At 56.3% G+C, this 17,682-nt stretch overlaps 1 protein-coding gene across 3 annotated transcripts in view; it reads left to right on the top strand.

The window, feature by feature from the left end:
* The window catches only part of ZNF362 (zinc finger protein 362), a 50,175-nt gene that overhangs the window by 21,736 nt on the left and 10,757 nt on the right, over positions 1-17,682 (top strand). For 2 of the 3 annotated variants that reach the window (XM_089660411.1, XM_089660412.1), the window contains exons 2-5: positions 8,023-8,086; positions 12,440-12,686; positions 14,039-14,360; positions 17,391-17,615. In XM_089660411.1, coding sequence (XP_089516537.1) covers positions 8,024-8,086; positions 12,440-12,686; positions 14,039-14,360; positions 17,391-17,615 — 857 coding nt within the window. In that variant the 5' untranslated portion in view covers position 8,023. The remainder of the gene's footprint in view (positions 1-8,022; positions 8,087-12,439; positions 12,687-14,038; positions 14,361-17,390; positions 17,616-17,682) is intronic. The other variant, XM_089660410.1, reaches the window with a different exon arrangement.

The following is a 17,682-nucleotide window of genomic DNA, read 5'->3' as shown; positions in this document are numbered from 1 at the left end:
GTCTTGGTGGTGGTGTGTATGGGCCGGCTCTCCTCAGTCTTGAGGGTGGTGTGTATGGGCCGGCTCTCCTCAGTCTTGAGGGTGGTGTGTATGGGCCGGCTCTTCTCCATCTTGAGGGTGGTGTATATGGCCCGGCTCTTCTCCGTCTGGGTAGTGGTGTGTATAGCCCGGCTCTTTTCAGTCTTGGTAGTGGTGTGTATGGCCTGACTCTCCTCAGTCTTGGTGGTGGTGTGTATGGCCCGACTCTCCTCAGTCTTGGTGGTGGTGTGTATGGGCCAGCTCTCCTCAGTCTTGGTAGTGGTGTGTATGGGCCGGCTTTCCTCAGTCTTGGTAGTGGTGTGTATGGCCTGGCTCTCCTCAGTCTTGGTGGTGGTGTGTATGGGCCGGCTCTCCTCAGTCTTGAGGGTGGTGTGTATGGGCCGGCTCTCCTCAGTCTTGAGGGTGGTGTGTATTGGGCGGCTCTCCTCCATCTTGAGGCTGGTGTATATGGCCCGGCTCTTCTCCGTCTGGGTAGTGGTGTGTATAGCCCGGCTCTTTTCAGTCTTGGTAGTGGTGTGTATGGCCCGACTCTCCTCAGTCTTGGTGGTGGTGTGTATGGCCTGACTCTCCTCAGTCTTGGTAGTGGTGTGTATTGCTCGGCTCTCCTCAGTCTTGGTAGTGGTGTGTATGGCCCGACTCTCCTCAGTCTTGGTGGTGGTGTGTATGGCCCGGCTTTTTTCCAGTCTCGGTAGTGGTGTGTATGCTCCGGCTCTCGTCATTCTTGGCAGTGGTGTGTATGCTCCGGCTCTCCTCCGTTTTGGTAGTGGTGTGTATGGCCTGGCTCTCCTCCAGCCTTGGTAGTGGTGTGTATGGCCCCGCTCTCCTCAGTTTTGGTAGTGGTGTGTATGGGCCGGCTCTCCTTAGTGTTGGGGGTGGTGTGTATGGCCCCGCTCTCCTCAGTCTTGGTAGTGGTGTGTATGGCCCTGCTCTCCTCAGTTTTGGTAGTGGTGTGTATGGGCCGGCTCTCCTTAGGCTTGGGGGTGGTGTGTGTGGGCCGACTCTCCTCAGTCTTGGTAGTGGTGTGTATGGCCCCGCTCTCCTCAGTCTTGGGGGTGGTGTGTATGGGCCGGCTCTCCTCAGTCTTGGTAGTGGTGTGTATGGCCCGGCTCTTCTCAGTCTTGGTGGTGGTGTGTATGGCCCCGCTCTCCTCAGTCTTGGTGGTGGTGTGTATGGCCCCGCTCTCCTCAGTCTTGGTGGTGGTGTGTATGGCCCAGCTTTCCTCAGTCTTGGTAGTGGTGTGTATGGCCTGGCTCTCCTCCAGTCTTGGTAGTGGTGTGTATGGCCTGGCTCTCCTCCAGTCTTGGTAGTGGTGTGTATGGCCTGGCTCTCCTCCAGTCTTGGTGGTGGTGTGTATGGCCCCGCTCTCCTCAGTCTTGGTGGTGGTGTGTATGGCCCAGCTTTCCTCAGTCTTGGTAGTGGTGTGTATGGCCCCGCTCTCCTCAGTCTTGGTAGTGATGTGTATGGCCAGGCTCTCCTCAGTCTTGGTAGTGGTGTGTATGGGCCGGCTCTCCTCAGTTTTGGTAGTGGTGTGTATGGCCCGGATCTCCTCAGTCTTGGTAGTGGTGTGTATGGCCTGGATCTCCTTAGTCTTGGTAGTGGTGTGTATGGGCCGGCTCTCCTCCAGTCTTGGTAGTGGTGTGTATGGCCCGGCTCTCCTCAGTCTTGGTAGTGGTGTGTATGGGCCGGCTCTCCTCAGTCTTGGTAGTGGTGTGTATGGGCCGGCTCTCCTCAGTCTTGGTAGTGGTGTGTATGGGCCGGCTCTCCTCAGTCTTGGTAGTGGTGTGTATGGGCCAGGCTCTCCTCAGTCTTGGTAGTGGTGTGTATGGGCCAGCTCTCCTCAGTCTTGGTAGTGGTGTGTATGGGCCAGCTCTCCTCAGTCTTGGTAGTGGTGTGTATGGGCCGGCTTTCCTCAGTCTTGGCAGTGGTGTGTATGGCCTGGCTCTCCTCTAGTCTTGGCAGTGGTGTGTATGGCCCGGCTCTCCTCAGTCTTGGTATTGGTGTGTATGCTCCGGCTCTCGTTAGTCTTGGTAGTGGTGTGTATGGCCCGGCTCTCCTCCAGTCTTGGTAGTGGTGTGTATGGCCCGGCTCTCCTCCAGTCTTGGTAGTGTTGTGTATGGCCCCGCTCTCCTCAGTCTTGGTAGTGGTGTGTATGGCCTGGCTCTCCTCAGTCTTGGTGGGGGTGTGTATGGCCTGGCTCTCCTCAGTCTTGGTGGTGGTGTGTATGGGCCGGCTCTCCTCAGTCTTGAGGGTGGTGTGTATGGGCCGGCTCTCCTCAGTCTTGAGGGTGGTGTGTATGGGCCGGCTCTCCTCCATCTTGAGGGTGGTGTATATGGCCCGGCTCTTCTCCGTCTGGGTAGTGGTGTGTATAGCCCGGCTCTTTTCAGTCTTGGTAGTGGTGTGTATGGGCCGGCTCTCCTCAGTCTTGGTAGTGGTGTGTATGGCCCGACTCTCCTCAGTCTTGGTGGTGGTGTGTATGGCCCGACTCTCCTCAGTCTTGGTGGTGGTGTGTATGGCCCGACTCTCCTCAGTCTTGGTAGTGGTGTGTATTGCTCGGCTCTCCTCAGTCTTGGTAGTGATGTGTATGGGCCAGGCTTTCCTCAGTCTTGGTAGTGGTGTGTATGGCCCGACTCTCCTCAGTCTTGGTGGTGGTGTGTATGGCCCGACTCTCCTCAGTCTTGGTGGTGGTGTGTATGGCCCGACTCTCCTCAGTCTTGGTAGTGGTGTGTATGGCCCGGCTTTTTTCCAGTCTCGGTAGTGGTGTGTATGCTCCGGCTCTCCTCCGTTTTGGTAGTGGTGTGTATGGGCCGGCTCTCCACAGTCTTGGTAGCATTGTGTATGGCCTGGCTCTCCTCCAGCCTTGGTAGTGGTGTGTATGGCCCCGCTCTCCTCAGTTTTGGTAGTGGTGTGTATGGCCCCGCTCTCCTCAGTCTTGGTGGTGGTTTGTGTTGCCAGCTCTCCTCCAGTCTTGGTAGTGGTGTGTATGGCCCGGCTCTCCTCAGTCTTGGTGGTGGTGTGTCTGGCCCCGCTCTCCTCAGTCTTGGTGGTGGTGTGTATGGCCCCGTTCTCCTCAGTCTTGGTGGTGGTGTGTATTGCCCGGCTTTCCTCAGTCTATGTGGTGGTGTGTATTGCCCGGCTCTCGTCAGTCTTGGCAGTGGTGTGTATTGCCCGGCTCTCCTCCAGTCTTGGTAGTGTTGTGTATGGCGCAGCTCTCCGCAGTCTTGGTAGTGGTGTGTATTGGCCGGGTCTCCTCAGTCTTGGTGGTGGTTTGTATGCTCCGGCTCTCGTCAGTCTTGGTAGTGGTGTGTATGGCCCGGCTCTCCTCAGTCTTGGTTGTGGTGTGTATGCTCCGGCTCTCGTCAGTCTTGGTAGTGGTGTGTATGGCCCGGCTCGCCTCAGTTTTGGTAGTGGTGTGTATGGGCCAGCTCTCCTCAGTCTTGGTAGTGGTGTGTATGGGCCGGCTCTCCTCAGTCTTTGTTGTGGTTTGTATGGCCCGGCTCTCCTCTTCCTTGGTGGTGGTGTGTATGGCTCAGCTCTCCTCCTGTCTTGGTAGTGCTTTGTTTTGCCAGTTTCTTCTCAGTTTTGGTAGTGGTGTGTATGGCCCGGCTCTCCTCAGTCTTGGTAGTGGTGTGTATGTCCCGGCTCTCCTCAGTCTTTGTGGTGGTGTTTATGGCCTGGCTCTCCTCCAGTCTTGGTAGTGATGTGTATGGGCCAGGCTCTCCTCAGTCTTGGTAGTGGTGTGTATGGGCCGGCTCTCCTCAGTCTTGGTAGTGGTGTGTATGGCCCGGCTCTCCTCAGTCTTGGTAGTGGTGTGTATGGCCCGGCTCTCCTCAGTCTTGGTAGTGGTGTGTATGGCCCGGCTCTCCTCAGGTTTGGTAGTGGTGTGTATGTCCCGGCTCTCCTCAGTCTTTGTGGTGGTGTGTATGCTCCGGCTCTCCTCAGTTTTGGTAGTGGTGTGTATGGCCCGGATCTCCTCAGTCTTGGTAGTGGTGTGTATGGCCTGGATCTCCTTAGTCTTGGTAGTGGTGTGTATGGGCCGGCTCTCCTCCAGTCTTGGTAGTGGTGTGTATGGCCCGGCTCTCCTCAGTCTTGGTAGTGGTGTGTATGGGCCGGCTCTCCTCAGTCTTGGTAGTGGTGTGTATGGGCCGGCTCTCCTCAGTCTTGGTAGTGGTGTGTATGGGCCGGCTCTCCTCAGTCTTGGTAGTGGTGTGTATGGGCCGGCTCTCCTCAGTCTTGGTAGTGGTGTGTATGGCCCGGCTCTCCTCAGTCTTGGTAGTGGTGTGTATGGCCCGGCTCTCCTCAGTCTTGGTAGTGGTGTGTATGGGCCGGCTCTCCTCAGTCTTGGTAGTGGTGTGTATGGGCCGGCTCTCCTCAGTCTTGGTAGTGGTGTGTATGGGCCGTCTCTCCTCAGTCTTGGTAGTGGTGTGTATGGGCCGGCTCTCCTCTAGTCTTGGCAGTGCTGTGTATGGCCCGGCTCTCCTCAGTCTTGGTAGTGGTGTGTATGGGCCGGCTCTCCTCAGTCTTGGTAGTGGTGTGTATGGCCAGGCTCTCCTCAGTCTTGGTAGTGGTGTGTATGGCCAGGCTCTCCTCAGTCTTGGTAGTGGTGTGTATGGGCCAGCTCTCCTCAGTCTTGGTAGTGGTGTGTATGGGCCAGGCTCTCCTCAGTCTTGGTAGTGGTGTGTATGGGCCAGCTCTCCTCAGTCTTGGTAGTGTTGTGAATAGGCCGGCCCTTTTCCAGTCTTGGTGGTGTGTGTTGCCAGGCTCTCCTCAGTCTTGGTAGTGGTGTGTATGGGCCGGCTCTCCTCAATCTTGGTAGTGGTGTATATGGGCCGGCTCTCCTCAGTCTTGGTGTGTATGGCCCGGCTCTCCTCATTCTTGGTAGTGGTGTGTATGGCCTGGCTCTCCTCCAGTCTTGGTAGTGGTGTGTATGGTCTAGCTTTCCTCCGTCTTGGTGGTGGTGTGTATGGGCCGGCCCTTTTCTAGTCTTGGTGGTGGTGTGTAGGGCCCGGCACTCCTCCAGTCTTGGTAGTGTTGTGTATGGCTCGGCTCTCCTCAGTCTTGGTAGTGATGTGTATGGGCCGGCTCTCCTCAGTCTTGGTAGTGATGTGTATGGGCCGGCTCTCCTCAGTCTTGGTAGTGTTGTGTATGGGCCGGCTCTCCTCAGTCTTGGTAGTGGTGTGTATGGCCCCGCTTTCCTCAGTCTTGGTAGTGCTGTGTATGGCCCAGCTTTCCTTAGTCTTGGTAGTGGTGTGTATTGCCCAGCTCTCCTTCGTCTTGGTAGTGATGTGTATGGGCCGGCTCTCCTCAGTCTTGGTAGTGTTGTGTATGGCCCAGCTTTCCTTAGTCTTGGTGGTGGTGTGTATGGCCCAGCTTTCCTTAGTCTTGGTAGTGGTGTGTATGGCCCGGCTCTCCTCAGTCTTGGTAGTGGTGTTTATGGGCCGGCTCTCCTCAGTCTTGGTAGTGGTGTTTATTGCCCGGCTCTCCTCCAGTCTTGGTAGTTGTATGTATTGCCCGGCTCTCCTCAGTCTTGGTAGTGGTGTGTATGTCCCGGCTCTCCTTAGTCTTGGTGGGGGTGTGTATGGCCCGGCTCTCCTTAGTCTTGGTGGGGGTGTGTATTGCCCGGCTCTCCTCAGTCTTGGTGGGGGTGTGTATGGCCCGGCTCTCCTCAGTCTTGGTAGTGGTGTGTATGGGCCAGCTCTCCTCAGTCTTTGTGGTGGTGTGTATGGCCCGGCTCTCCTCAGGTTTGGTAGTGGTGTGTATGTCCCGGCTCTCCTCAGGTTTGGTAGTGGTGTGTATGGGCCAGCTCTCCTCAGTCTTTGTGGTGGTGTGTATGGCCTGGCTCTCCTCCAGTCTTGGTAGTGATGTGTATGGGCCAGCTCTCCTCAGTCTTGGTAGTGGTGTGTATGGCTCGGCTCTCCTCAGTCTTGGTAGTGGTGTGTATGGGCCGGCCCTTTTCTAGTCTTGGTAGTGCTGTGTATGGCCCAGCTTTCCTTAGTCTTGGTAGTGGTGTGTATGGCCCGGCTCTCCTCAGTCTTGGTAGTGGTGTTTATGGGCCGGCTCTCCTCAGTCTTGGTAGTGGTGTGTATGGCCCAGCTTTCCTTAGTCTTGGTAGTTGTATGTATTGCCCGGCTCTCCTCAGTCTTGGTGGGGGTGTGTATGGCCCGGCTCTCCTTAGTCTTGGTGGGGGTGTGTATTGCCCGGCTCTCCTCAGTCTTGGTGGGGGTGTGTATGGCCCGGCTCTCCTTAGTCTTGGTGGGGGTGTGTATTGCCCGGCTCTCCTCAGTCTTGGTGGGGGTGTGTATTGCCCGGCTCTCCTCAGTCTTGGTGGGGGTGTGTATTGCCCGGCTCTCCTCAGTCTTGGTAGTGGTGTGTATGGGCCAGCCCTTCTCCAGTCTTGGTGGGGGTGTGTATGTCTCGGCTGTCCTCAGTCTTGGTGGGGGTGTGTATGGCCCGGCTCTCCTCAGTCTTGGTGGGGGGGTGTTTTACCCGACTGTCCTCAGTCTTGGTGGGGGTGTGTTTTACCCGGCTGTCCTCAGTCTTGGTGGTGGTGTGGATGGGCCGGCCCTTTTCCAGTCTTGGTGGGGGTGTGTATGTCTCGGCTCTCCTCAGTCTTGGTGGGGGTGTGTATGTCTCGGCTCTCCTCAGTCTTGGTGGGGGTGTGTTTTGCCCGGCTGTCCTCAGTCTTGGTGGGGGTGTGTTTTGCCCAGCTGTCCTCAGTCTTGGTGGGGGTGTGTTTTACCCGGCTGTCCTCAGTCTTGGTGGTGGTGTGGATGGGCCGGCCCTTTTCCAGTCTTGGTGGGGGTGTGTATGTCTCGGCTCTCCTCAGTCTTGGTGGGGGTGTGTTTTGCCCAGCTGTCCTCAGTCTTGGTGGGGGTGTGTTTTGCCCGGCTCTCCTCAGTCTTGGTGGGGAGGTGTTTTGCCCGGCTCTCCTCAGTCTTGGTGGGGAGGTGTTTTGCCCGGCTGTCCTCAGTCTTGGTGGGGGTGTGTTTTGCCCGGCTCTCCTCAGTCTTGGTGGGGAGGTGTTTTGCCCGGCTGTCCTCAGTCTTGGTGGGGGTGTGTTTTGCCCGGCTCTCCTCAGTCTTGGTGGGGAGGTGTTTTGCCCGGCTCTCCTCAGTCTTGGTGGGGAGGTGTTTTGCCCGGCTGTCCTCAGTCTTGGTGGGGGTGTGTTTTGCCCGGCTGTCCTCAGTCTTGGTGGGGGTGTGTTTTGCCCGGCTGTCCTCAGTCTTGGTGGGGGTGTGTTTTGCCCGGCTCTCCTCAGTCTTGGTGGGGAGGTGTTTTGCCCGGCTGTCCTCAGTCTTGGTGGGGGTGTGTTTTGCCCGGCTGTCCTCAGTCTTGGTGGGGGGGTGTATGGCCCGGCTCTTCTCCTGGTTGACCATTGTGCTCAGCATATCTACGTTCCGTGTACAATGTATCATAGATGGAGTGACAACATAGACATGGAGCTCTCAGTAGAACTTGGTCTCCTCAGACTGAACACATTGCATGCTTTGCTGGCACATGTGCTGCTTCTTCAACCATCCGTCTTCATCAGAGCCTGGACTTTCTGCATCTTATAGTGTGTGTTTAGATTGCAAGCTGTTGGGGCTCCCAGGGCCCTCCATGTGCTCTGTGATAGATGTTGGTGCTTCCGGCATTGTGTATGGTTTGTGTCATGAAGATGGTGGTCTGCTGAGCGCAGTCTTCTCTCCCCAGGCCTGTAGGCCTCGATGCTTCTCCTAGCGTTGCTGGTGGCTGTGTTGGAACTGATGGACCTTTAGATTTGCTCCTCCACCTCTGTATGTCTCCCCCGGGTATAGTCAGTCCATTGGATGACCCGGGTCTTCTGCTCGGCCTGTGTGCTGACAGATGAGCACCAGCCGGCCGCTCTCAGTTTGATACAATGAAATGCCAGTATTATGATATGTTAGCCGGCTTCTAGTGCCTCATTCCTGTACATGACGCTCATAATCCTCCCGCCAGAGCCATAACTCTCTTTCCTTCTTGCAGGATGGCCGAACCGCGCTTTAACAATCCCTATTTTTGGCCTCCACCTCCAGCGATGCCCAGCCAGGTGAGACTTGTTGAATGACCTTTAACCTTTGCTTTGATGCAGCTTCCTGCGACTGTACATCCTGCGGCAGGAGTCGCCTCATCTTATGTATCATGTTGTCACACGTGGTGGGTGGCTGAGCAAGCCGAGTGAGGGAGATGGTGGAGTGCAGGACTCTTCTGAAGAGGTGTCAGTCCGGGGACACGGCGGGAGCTCTCACTACAGATGTCCTCAGCCAGTCAGACAACCGCCGAGCGTGAACACCAATCAGGGCAGAGACACAGTCCCTAATCACAGCCACTACCTATTGGTCTGGGGAGATGAGAGGTGTGATCACAGACACATGTACAGCCTTACCCCCCCCCCATTATATAATATTTCTGATGACAGATGGTGGACAGTGGGGTGTTGTCCCTTTTTTCCTTTTCATTTGAAGGCATTTGAATGGTCAGGAGAATGGAGAGAACTCATTGGTGTCACTCTGATTGCTCTCGTTGGTGGATGTCTTTGTTCTGGTTTGGCATCGATCAATACTCGGTATAAGTCACCACTGACAATTCGGTGTATTGTGAAGTTCACGCCTTAGTTGCAGCTATTTTCCCGTGGTTTTGGTGGTCATAGAGCTCGCCCCATCCGGTAGTGGACACCTGTATAGGTCTGAAGTCACCACAGATACTGCAGAGCTGTTCAGTCCCCCACCCGAGACTCCCCCAAAGTGCTTCCAGGCTGATTGTAGGCTGGCCAGGCCGGTGGTGGGTTGTATGGAGACCGAGAAGTAGAGCAGAGAGACGCATAGCGTGGAGGAGGACGGAGAGAGACGCATAGCGTGGAGGAGGACGGAGAGAGACGCATAGCGTGGAGGAGGACGGAGAGAGACGCATAGCGTGGAGGAGGACGGCGAGAGACGCATAGCGTGGAGGAGGATGGAGAGAGACGCGTAGCGTGGAGGAGGACGGCGAGAGACGCATAGCGTGGAGGAGGACGGAGAGAGACGCATAACGTGGAGGAGGACGGCGAGAGACGCATAGCGTGGAGGAGGACGGCGAGAGACGCACAGCGTGGAGGAGGACGGCGAGAGACGCATAGCGTGGAGGAGGACGGCGAGAGACGCATAGCGTGGAGGAGGACGGCGAGAGACGCATAGCGTGGAGGAGGACGGCGAGAGACGCATAGCGTGGAGGAGGACGGAGAGAGACGCATAGCGTGGAGGAGGACGGAGAGAGACGCATAGCGTGGAGGAGGACGGAGAGAGACGCATAGCGTGGAGGAGGACGGAGAGAGACGCATAGCGTGGAGGAGGACGGCGAGAGACGCATAGCGTGGAGGAGGACGGCGAGAGACGCATAGCGTGGAGGAGGACGGAGAGAGACGCACAGCGTGGAGGAGGACGGAGAGACGCACAGCGTGGAGGAGGACGGAGAGAGACGCATAGCGTGGAGGAGGACGGAGAGAGACGCATAGCGTGGAGGAGGACGGAGAGACGCACAGCGTGGAGGAGGACGGAGAGACGCACAGCGTGGAGGAGGACGGCGAGAGACGCACAGCGTGGAGGAGGACGGAGAGACGCACAGCGTGGAGGAGGACGGAGAGGTCGGCCATCTCCTCGGTGGGAATGGGTCAGTCTGACCTTCTACAGAACATTCCCCTGAGGACCATCAGCCCGCTGTGTGTCGGGACGTCTGGGACCTGGCAGACACTTTGCTGCTCTCTATGATTTCATTCTCACGTCTTTGTTGTAGTTTAGGCTGCCTTGCAGGTTTGCACATTTTTTAGCACATTTTTATGCACGTTTTTTGGCTTTTTGTTACAGTTTGAGGTGTTTTTATTATTATGCAGGATTTATATGGCGCCAACAGTGTGCGCAGCGCTGTACAAAATGAAGGCAGACATTACAGTTACAACACAGTTTGGTACAAGAGGAAACGGAGGGCCCTGATCCTGGGAGCTTACAATCTATATTAGCCTATAGGAAATGGTATCATCAGTGACATCACTTGCTGCTGTATGGACATAGAAACTGGAACCCGCGATAAACGCACAGCAGAACGCCATATTGTGTGTTTTTTGGGCACCGATGAAATGCTGTGCGATTAATACTCCAAAACACAGCGATCTGCCTGAATGGCGCTACAAAAGCGGGTCCTAAACTTTGAGCTGGAATGGAACTCAGCGTGTAAAGTGTGAGCGCGCTCAAAGGCTCGCCATGCGTGGAGATTGTGGACACATTTACTGTTCATATATTTGTATTTTATATGAGATCATTTATTGATTTGTCACATAGGATATGAAATGAGCGCAGTACAGAGGCTCACATGTGTGTTTAGAGCGCTCTTTGTATTGCGGGGGGTCAGAGGAGATAATCATTCACATGCTTTTTTGTATCTTTCACATTGTCAGTGGTCCATGCAGTTGGCCTGTGTAGGGGGTGCTGCATCCACCATGCAGTCGGTCTGTGTAGAGGGTGCTGCATCTACCGTGCAGTCGGTCTGTGTGTGGAGTGCTGCATCCACCATGCAGTCAGTCTGTGTAGAGGGTGCTGCATCCACCATGCAGTCGGTCTGTGTAGGGGGCGCTGCATCCACCATGCAGTCGGTCTGTGTAGGGGGCGCTGCATCCACCATGCAGTCAGTCTGTGTAGAGGGCGCTGCATCCACCATGCAGTCAGTCTGTGTAGAGGGTGCTGCATCCACCATGCAGTCGGTCTGTGTAGGGGGCGCTGCATCCACCATGCAGTCGGTCTGTGTGTGGGGTGCTGCATCCACCATGCAGTCCGTCCGTGTAGAGGGCGCTGCATCCACCATGCAGTCGTCTGTGTGTGGGGTGCTGCATCCACCATGCTGTCGGCCTGTGTAGGGGGTGCTGCATCCACCATACAGTGGGTCTATGTAAGGGTTGCTGCAACCACCATGCAGTCGGTCTATGTAAGGGGTGCTGCATCCACCATGCAGTCTGTGTGTGTGGGGTGCTGCATCCACCATACGGTGAATCTGTGTAGGGGGTGCTGCATCCACCATGCAGTCCGTCCGTGTAGAGGGCGCTGCATCCACCATGCAGTCGTCTGTGTGTGTGTGTGTGTGTGTGTGTGTGGGGTGCTGCATCCACCATGCAGTCAGTCTGTGTGTGTGGAGTGCTGCATCCACCATACGGTGGGTCTATGTAAGGGTTGCTGCATCCACCATGCAGTCGGTCTGTGTAGGGGCTGGTGCATCCAACATGCAGTCGGTTTATGTGTGTGGGGCGGTGCTGCATCCACCATGCAGTTGGTCTATGTAGGGGGTGCTGCATCTACCATATAGTTGGTCTATATGGGCAGATGCTGCATCCACCATGCAATCGGTCTGTGTAAGGGGTGCTGCATCCACCATGCAGTCCGTCTATATGGGGGGGTGCTGCATCCACCATGCAGTCCGTCTATATGGGGGGGTGCTGCATCCACCATGCAATCGGTCTGTGTAAGGGGTGCTGCATCCACCATGCAGTCCGTCTATATGGGGGGGTGCTGCATCCACCATGCAGTCCGTCTATATGGGGGGGTGCTGCATCCACCATGCAGTCCGTCTATATGGGGGGGTGCTGCATCCACCATGCAATCGGTCTGTGTAAGGGGTGCTGCATCCACCATGCAGTCCGTCTATATGGAGGGGTGCTGCATCCACCATGCAGTCCGTCTATATGGGGGGGTGCTGCATCCACCATGCAGTCCGTCTATATGGGGGGGTGCTGCATCCACCATGCAGTTGGTCTATGTAGGGGGTGCTGCATCCACCATGCAGTCGGTCTGTGGGGGGTGCTGCATCCAACATGCAGTCGGTCTGCGGGGGGGTGGGGGGTGCTGCATCCAACATGCTGTCAGTTTGTGAGAGGGGGGTGCTGCATCCACTATGTGGTTGGTCTGTGTGGGGGGTGCTCCATCCATCATGCGGTCAGTCTGTCTGGGGGGTGGGGGTGCTGCGTCCTCCATGCAGTCAGCGGTTGTGGTGGGGCAGCTGTATGAAGTCTTGGAATGAATGTTCTGACCCAGGAAGCAGTATTTGTGAGGTGGGGGCAGACTCGGTCCATTTTACCCCAAATCAATGAGCCGGATTCAGCCTTTGGCTGGCAGGTAGGAATGCATTTGATTGGGTCTGTGGGGCTGTACAGGCCGTCGGAGTTCTCCCCTCTGATGATTGGATGACCTCACATGTGGCAGGTAGATGAGCCTGTTAATCATCAGTTGTAGACATCCCAGCCACACTGTGGTAGATGGCGGCCATCCTGTTCCTGGGCTCAGTCCTTGTCCTTCCCTCTGGGAGTCTGGTCCTTCCTGTGTATGTGTAGCCATGTGACGATCCCGCCTCCTCCCCCGTCACACTAACACTTCTGCTCTTTGTATAGTTGGATAACCTGGTGTTAATCAATAAGATCAAGGAACAACTGATGGCGGAAAAGATCCGACCTCCTCACCTGCCTCCTACTTCCGTCCCTTCGCAGCAACCTCTGCTCATCCCTCACTCGCCAGCGGAGACCAGCCAGTCTGTCATGTCTCTACAGAAGCTGCAGCAAATCCCAGGACTGCATCCACAAGCTGTTCCTCAGCCAGATGTGGCGCTGCACGCCCGACCTGCCACCAGCTCTGTCACAGGTATACACAGGGATGGGGGAACTGGTGATCTCTGTCCTTCTTGTGGTGTATAAGGGACTAATCCTACCATGGGGGGGACCTGCAAGCATCATAGGGTGTAGCTGGGAGGGGACAGTTCAAAGAAACATGCCACTGTACCCAGATTCTACAGATCACGCGCTCATCTTCCATGTTGTCACATGTTTGGTGATGGCATAACAGATCTGGCTTCGTTTACACTTGCCTCATAATTTGGCATTGGGGGATCAGCAGAGCTGGGGGTTACTACTGAGTGGGGGATCACCAGAGCTGAGGGTACTACTGAGCAAGACGATGCGCTGAATGACTATTAGTAAGCTGGGGGTACTACTGAGCGGGGGATCAGAAGAGCTGGGGGTACTACTGAGCAGGGGATCAGCAGAGCTGAGGGTACTACTGAGCAGGGGATCAGCAGAGCTGAGGGTACTACTGAGTGGGGGATCACCAGAGCTGAGGGTACTACTGAGCAGGACGATGCGCTGAATGACTATTAGTAAGCTGGGGGTACTACTGAGTGGGGGATCAGAAGAGCTGGGGGTACTACTGAGCGGGGGATCAGAAGAGCTGGGGGTACTACTGAGCGGGGGATCAGCAGAGCTGAGGGTACTACTGAGCAGGGGATCAGCAGAGCTGGGGGTTACTACTGAGCGGGGGATCTGCAGAGCTGGGGGTACTACTGTGCGGGGGATCTGCAGAGCTGGGGGTACTACTGTGTGGGGGATCAGCAGCACTGGGGGTACTACTGAGTGGGGGATCAGCAGAGCTGGGGGTACTACTGAGCAGGGGATCAGCAGAGCTAGGGGTACTACTGAGCAGGGGATCAGCAGAGCTGGGGGTATTGAGCAGGAAGATGTGCTGAATGACTGTATTAATAAGCTGAGAGTACTACTCGGCCCCTTTAAAACAAATAGAAGATCACCACACCCCGGGCATTTGCCAAGCTTCTTTAAAGCTTCACTGAAGCATGAACAAAGCATGTTGAAGCGGTAGGCCCTTGGAGTGTGGCCGGGCCCTTGGAGTGTGGCCGGGCCCTTGGAGTGTGGCCGGGCCCTTGGAGTGCCAATGTTTTGGTACGGCAGTCACTTTATACACAGAGCCCGTGGCTCCAGCCTGGTGTCAGTGAATGGTGACCCCTGACCATGGTGTCTCCCTCACCCCGTTCTTTCAGTAGTCCCGGCTGTCCTCCTCTGAGTAGTTTTCTTTTTCTGGATTAACAGATGACAATACACAACAACAAACACAGACCTACGTATTGTCATCCAGGAGACCCCAAACCACATCATTGTCTGATCCTCTGACTCCGGCATCCTTGACTACGTTCTCTTGTTTTCCAGGGTTGGGCCTATCATCGTCCCGCACAATCATCAGCACTTCAGAATCCAGCACCGGTACCAGCAGCGGCACTCCCTCCACTCCAACTTCCAATAGCCAGACCCGGCTTATCGCCACCTCCCCGACCCTCATCTCAGGAATCACCAGCCCACCACTCCTGGACTCCATAAAGACCATCCAAGGGCACAGCCTGCTGGGACCCCCCAAACCTGAGAGGGGGCGCAAGAAAATCAAGGCGGAGAACCCACCCGGACATCCAGTGCTTGTCGTCCCCTACCCCATCTTGGCTTCAGGAGATATTGGAAAAGAGGGCAAGACCTACAGGTGAGGAGAACCGGTCACAGAGATGTCCTCATGGGGGAAGGCGATTGTGTGACCTGGGTGATGGAGGAGGGTTTGTTGTCTGTGGATCTCCCCACTCTGATCATCTGCTAGAATGAGGATCTCTATGTCAGGAGGTCTGTGTTGTGGGATCTTCTGAGGTCATCTACTACTTTCCATGAATTCTGTGGGTTGTCATAGTGGCCTGTCATCTCGCAGTCCTCTCCCCCGGCCTGGGATGGGTTGTCATAGTGGCCTGTCATCTCGAGTCCTCTCCCCCGGCCTGGGATGGGTTGTCATAGTGGCCTGTCATCTCGAGTCCTCTCCCCCGGCCTGGGATGGGTTGTCATAGTGGCCTGTCATCTCGCAGTCCTCTCCTCCGGTCTGGGATGGGTTGTCATAGTGGCCTGTCATCTCGAGTCCTCTCCCCCGGCCTGGGATGGGTTGTCATAGTGGCCTGGGATGGGTTGTCATAGTGGCCTGGGATGGGTTGTCATAGTGGCCTGTCATCTCGAGTCCTCTCCCCCGGCCTGGGATGGGTTGTCATAGTGGCCTGTCATCTCGCAGTCCTCTCCCCCGGCCTGGGATGGGTTGTCATAGTGGCCTGTCATCTCGCAGTCCTCTCCCCCGGCCTGGGATGGGTTGTCATAGTGGCCTGTCATCTCGCAGTCCTCTCCCCCGGCCTGGGATGGGTTGTCATAGTGGCCTGGGATGGGTTGTCATAGTGGCCTGTCATCTCGCAGTCCTCTCCTCCAGTCTGGGATGGGTTGTCATAGTGGCCTGGGATGGGTTGTCATAGTGGCCTGGGATGGGTTGTCATAGTGGCCTGTCATCTCGAGTCCTCTCCCCCGGCCTGGGATGGGTTGTCATAGTGGCCTGTCATCTCGAGTCCTCTCCCCCGGCCTGGGATGGGTTGTCATAGTGGCCTGGGATGGGTTGTCATAGTGGCCTGGGATGGGTTGTCATAGTGGCCTGTCATCTCGCAGTCCTCTCCCCCGGCCTGGGATGGGTTGTCATAGTGGCCTGTCATCTCGCAGTCCTCTCCCCCGGCCTGGGATGGGTTGTCATAGTGGCCTGGGATGGGTTGTCATAGTGGCCTGGGATGGGTTGTCATAGTGGCCTGGGATGGGTTGTCATAGTGGCCTGTCATCTCGAGTCCTCTCCTCCGGCCTGGGATGGGTTGTCATAGTGGCCTGTCATCTCGAGTCCTCTCCCCCGGCCTGGGATGGGTTGTCATAGTGGCCTGTCATCTCGCAGTCCTCTCCCCCGGCCTGGGATGGGTTGTCATAGTGGCCTGGGATGGGTTGTCATAGTGGCCTGGGATGGGTTGTCATAGTGGCCTGGGATGGGTTGTCATAGTGGCCTGTCATCTCGAGTCCTCTCCTCCGGCCTGGGATGGGTTGTCATAGTGGCCTGTCATCTCGAGTCCTCTCCCCCGGCCTGGGATGGGTTGTCATAGTGGCCTGTCATCTCGAGTCCTCTCCCCCGGCCTGGGATGGGTTGTCATAGTGGCCTGTCATCTCGCAGTCCTCTCCTCCGGCCTGGGATGGGTTGTCATAGTGGCCTGGGATGGGTTGTCATAGTGGCCTGTCATCTCGAGTCCTCTCCCCCGGCCTGGGATGGGTTGTCATAGTGGCCTGGGATAGGTTGTCATCGTGGTCTGTCATCTTGTAGTCCTCTCCCCTGGCCAGGGATGGGCAGTCCTAGTGGCGTGTCATGTGGCAGTCCTAGTGGCGTGTAATGTGGCAGTCCTAGTGGCGTGTCATGTGGCAGTCCTAGTGGCGTGTCATGTCGCAGTCCTAGTGGCGTGTCATGTCGCAGTCCTAGTGGCGTGTCATGTCGCAGTTCTAGTGGCGTGTCATGTGGCAGTCCTAGTGGCGTGTCGTGGCAGTCCTAGTGGCGTGTCATGTGGAAGTCCTAGTGGCGTGTCATGTGGCAGTCCTAGTGGCGTGTCATGTGGCAGTCCTAGTGGCGTGTCATGTGGCAGTCCTAGTGGCGTGTCATGTGGCAGTCCTAGTGGCGTGTCATGTCGCAGTCCTAGTGGCGTGTCATGTCGCAGTCCTAGTGGCGTGTCATGTCGCAGTTCTAGTGGCGTGTCATGTGGCAGTCCTAGTGGCGTGTCATGTGGCAGTCCTAGTGGCGTGTCATGTGGCAGTCCTAGTGGCGTGTCATGTGGCAGTCCTAGTGGCGTGTCATGTGGCAGTCCTAGTGGCGTGTCATGTGGCAGTCCTAGTGGCGTGTCATATGGCAGTCCTAGTGGCGTGTCATATGGCAGTCCTAGTGGCGTGTCATGTGGCAGTCCTAGTGGCGTGTCATGTGGCAGTCCTAGTGGCGTGTCATGTGGCAGTCCTAGTGGCGTGTCGTGGCAGTCCTAGTGGCGTGTCATGTGGCAGTCCTAGTGGCGTGTCATGTGGCAGTCCTAGTGGCGTGTCGTGGCAGTCCTAGTGGCGTGTCATGTGGCAGTCCTAGTGGCGTGTCATGTGGCAGTCCTAGTGGAGTGTCATGTGGCAGTCCTAGTGGCGTGTCATGTGGCAGTCCTAGTGGAGTGTCATGTGGCAGTCCTAGTGACGTGTCATGTGGCAGTCCTAGTGGCGTGTCGTGGCAGTCCTAGTGGCGTGTCATGTCGCAGTCCTAGTGGCGTGTCATATGGCAGTCCTAGTGGCGTGTCATGTCGCAGTCCTAGTGGCGTGTCATGTCGCAGTCCTAGTGGCGTGTCATGTCGCAGTCCTAGTGGCGTGTCATGTGGCAGTCCTAGTGGCGTGTCATGTGGCAGTCCTAGTGGCGTGTCATGTCGCAGTCCTAGTGGCGTGTCATATGGCAGTCCTAGTGGCGTGTCATGTGGCAGTCCTAGTGGCGTGTCATGTGGCAGTCCTAGTGGCGTGTCATGTGGCAGTCCTAGTGGCGTGTCATGTGGCAGTCCTAGTGGCGTGTCATGTGGCAGTCCTAGTGGCGTGTCATGTGGCAGCCCATGTTTGCGTGTCTCCGTCTTGCTGTATCACGTATGTATACATGTAGTTGTCATCCTTCTTTCAGGTGTAAGGTTTGCCCTCTGACCTTCTTCACCAAGTCGGAGATGCAGATTCACTCCAAGTCCCACACGGAGGCCAAACCCCACAAGTGTCCTCATTGTTCCAAATCGTTTGCCAACGCTTCATATCTAGCCCAGCATCTGCGCATCCACCTCGGTGTCAAGCCCTATCACTGCTCGTACTGCGAGAAATCCTTCCGCCAGCTCTCTCATCTCCAGCAGCACACCAGGTATGTGAGGACCGGCCCCCAGGGTGTACAATATCACATTGCAGTCCATACAGTAGGTGTGATCTGA

Source organism: Staurois parvus, unplaced genomic scaffold (genome assembly GCF_062004578.1).
Source record: "Staurois parvus isolate SC_StPar_1 unplaced genomic scaffold, SC_StPar_1.0 ptg001240l, whole genome shotgun sequence".
In the NCBI taxonomy this organism is placed as follows: Eukaryota; Metazoa; Chordata; class Amphibia; order Anura; family Ranidae; genus Staurois; species Staurois parvus.
This window is presented reverse-complemented; position numbering and strand designations above follow the sequence as displayed.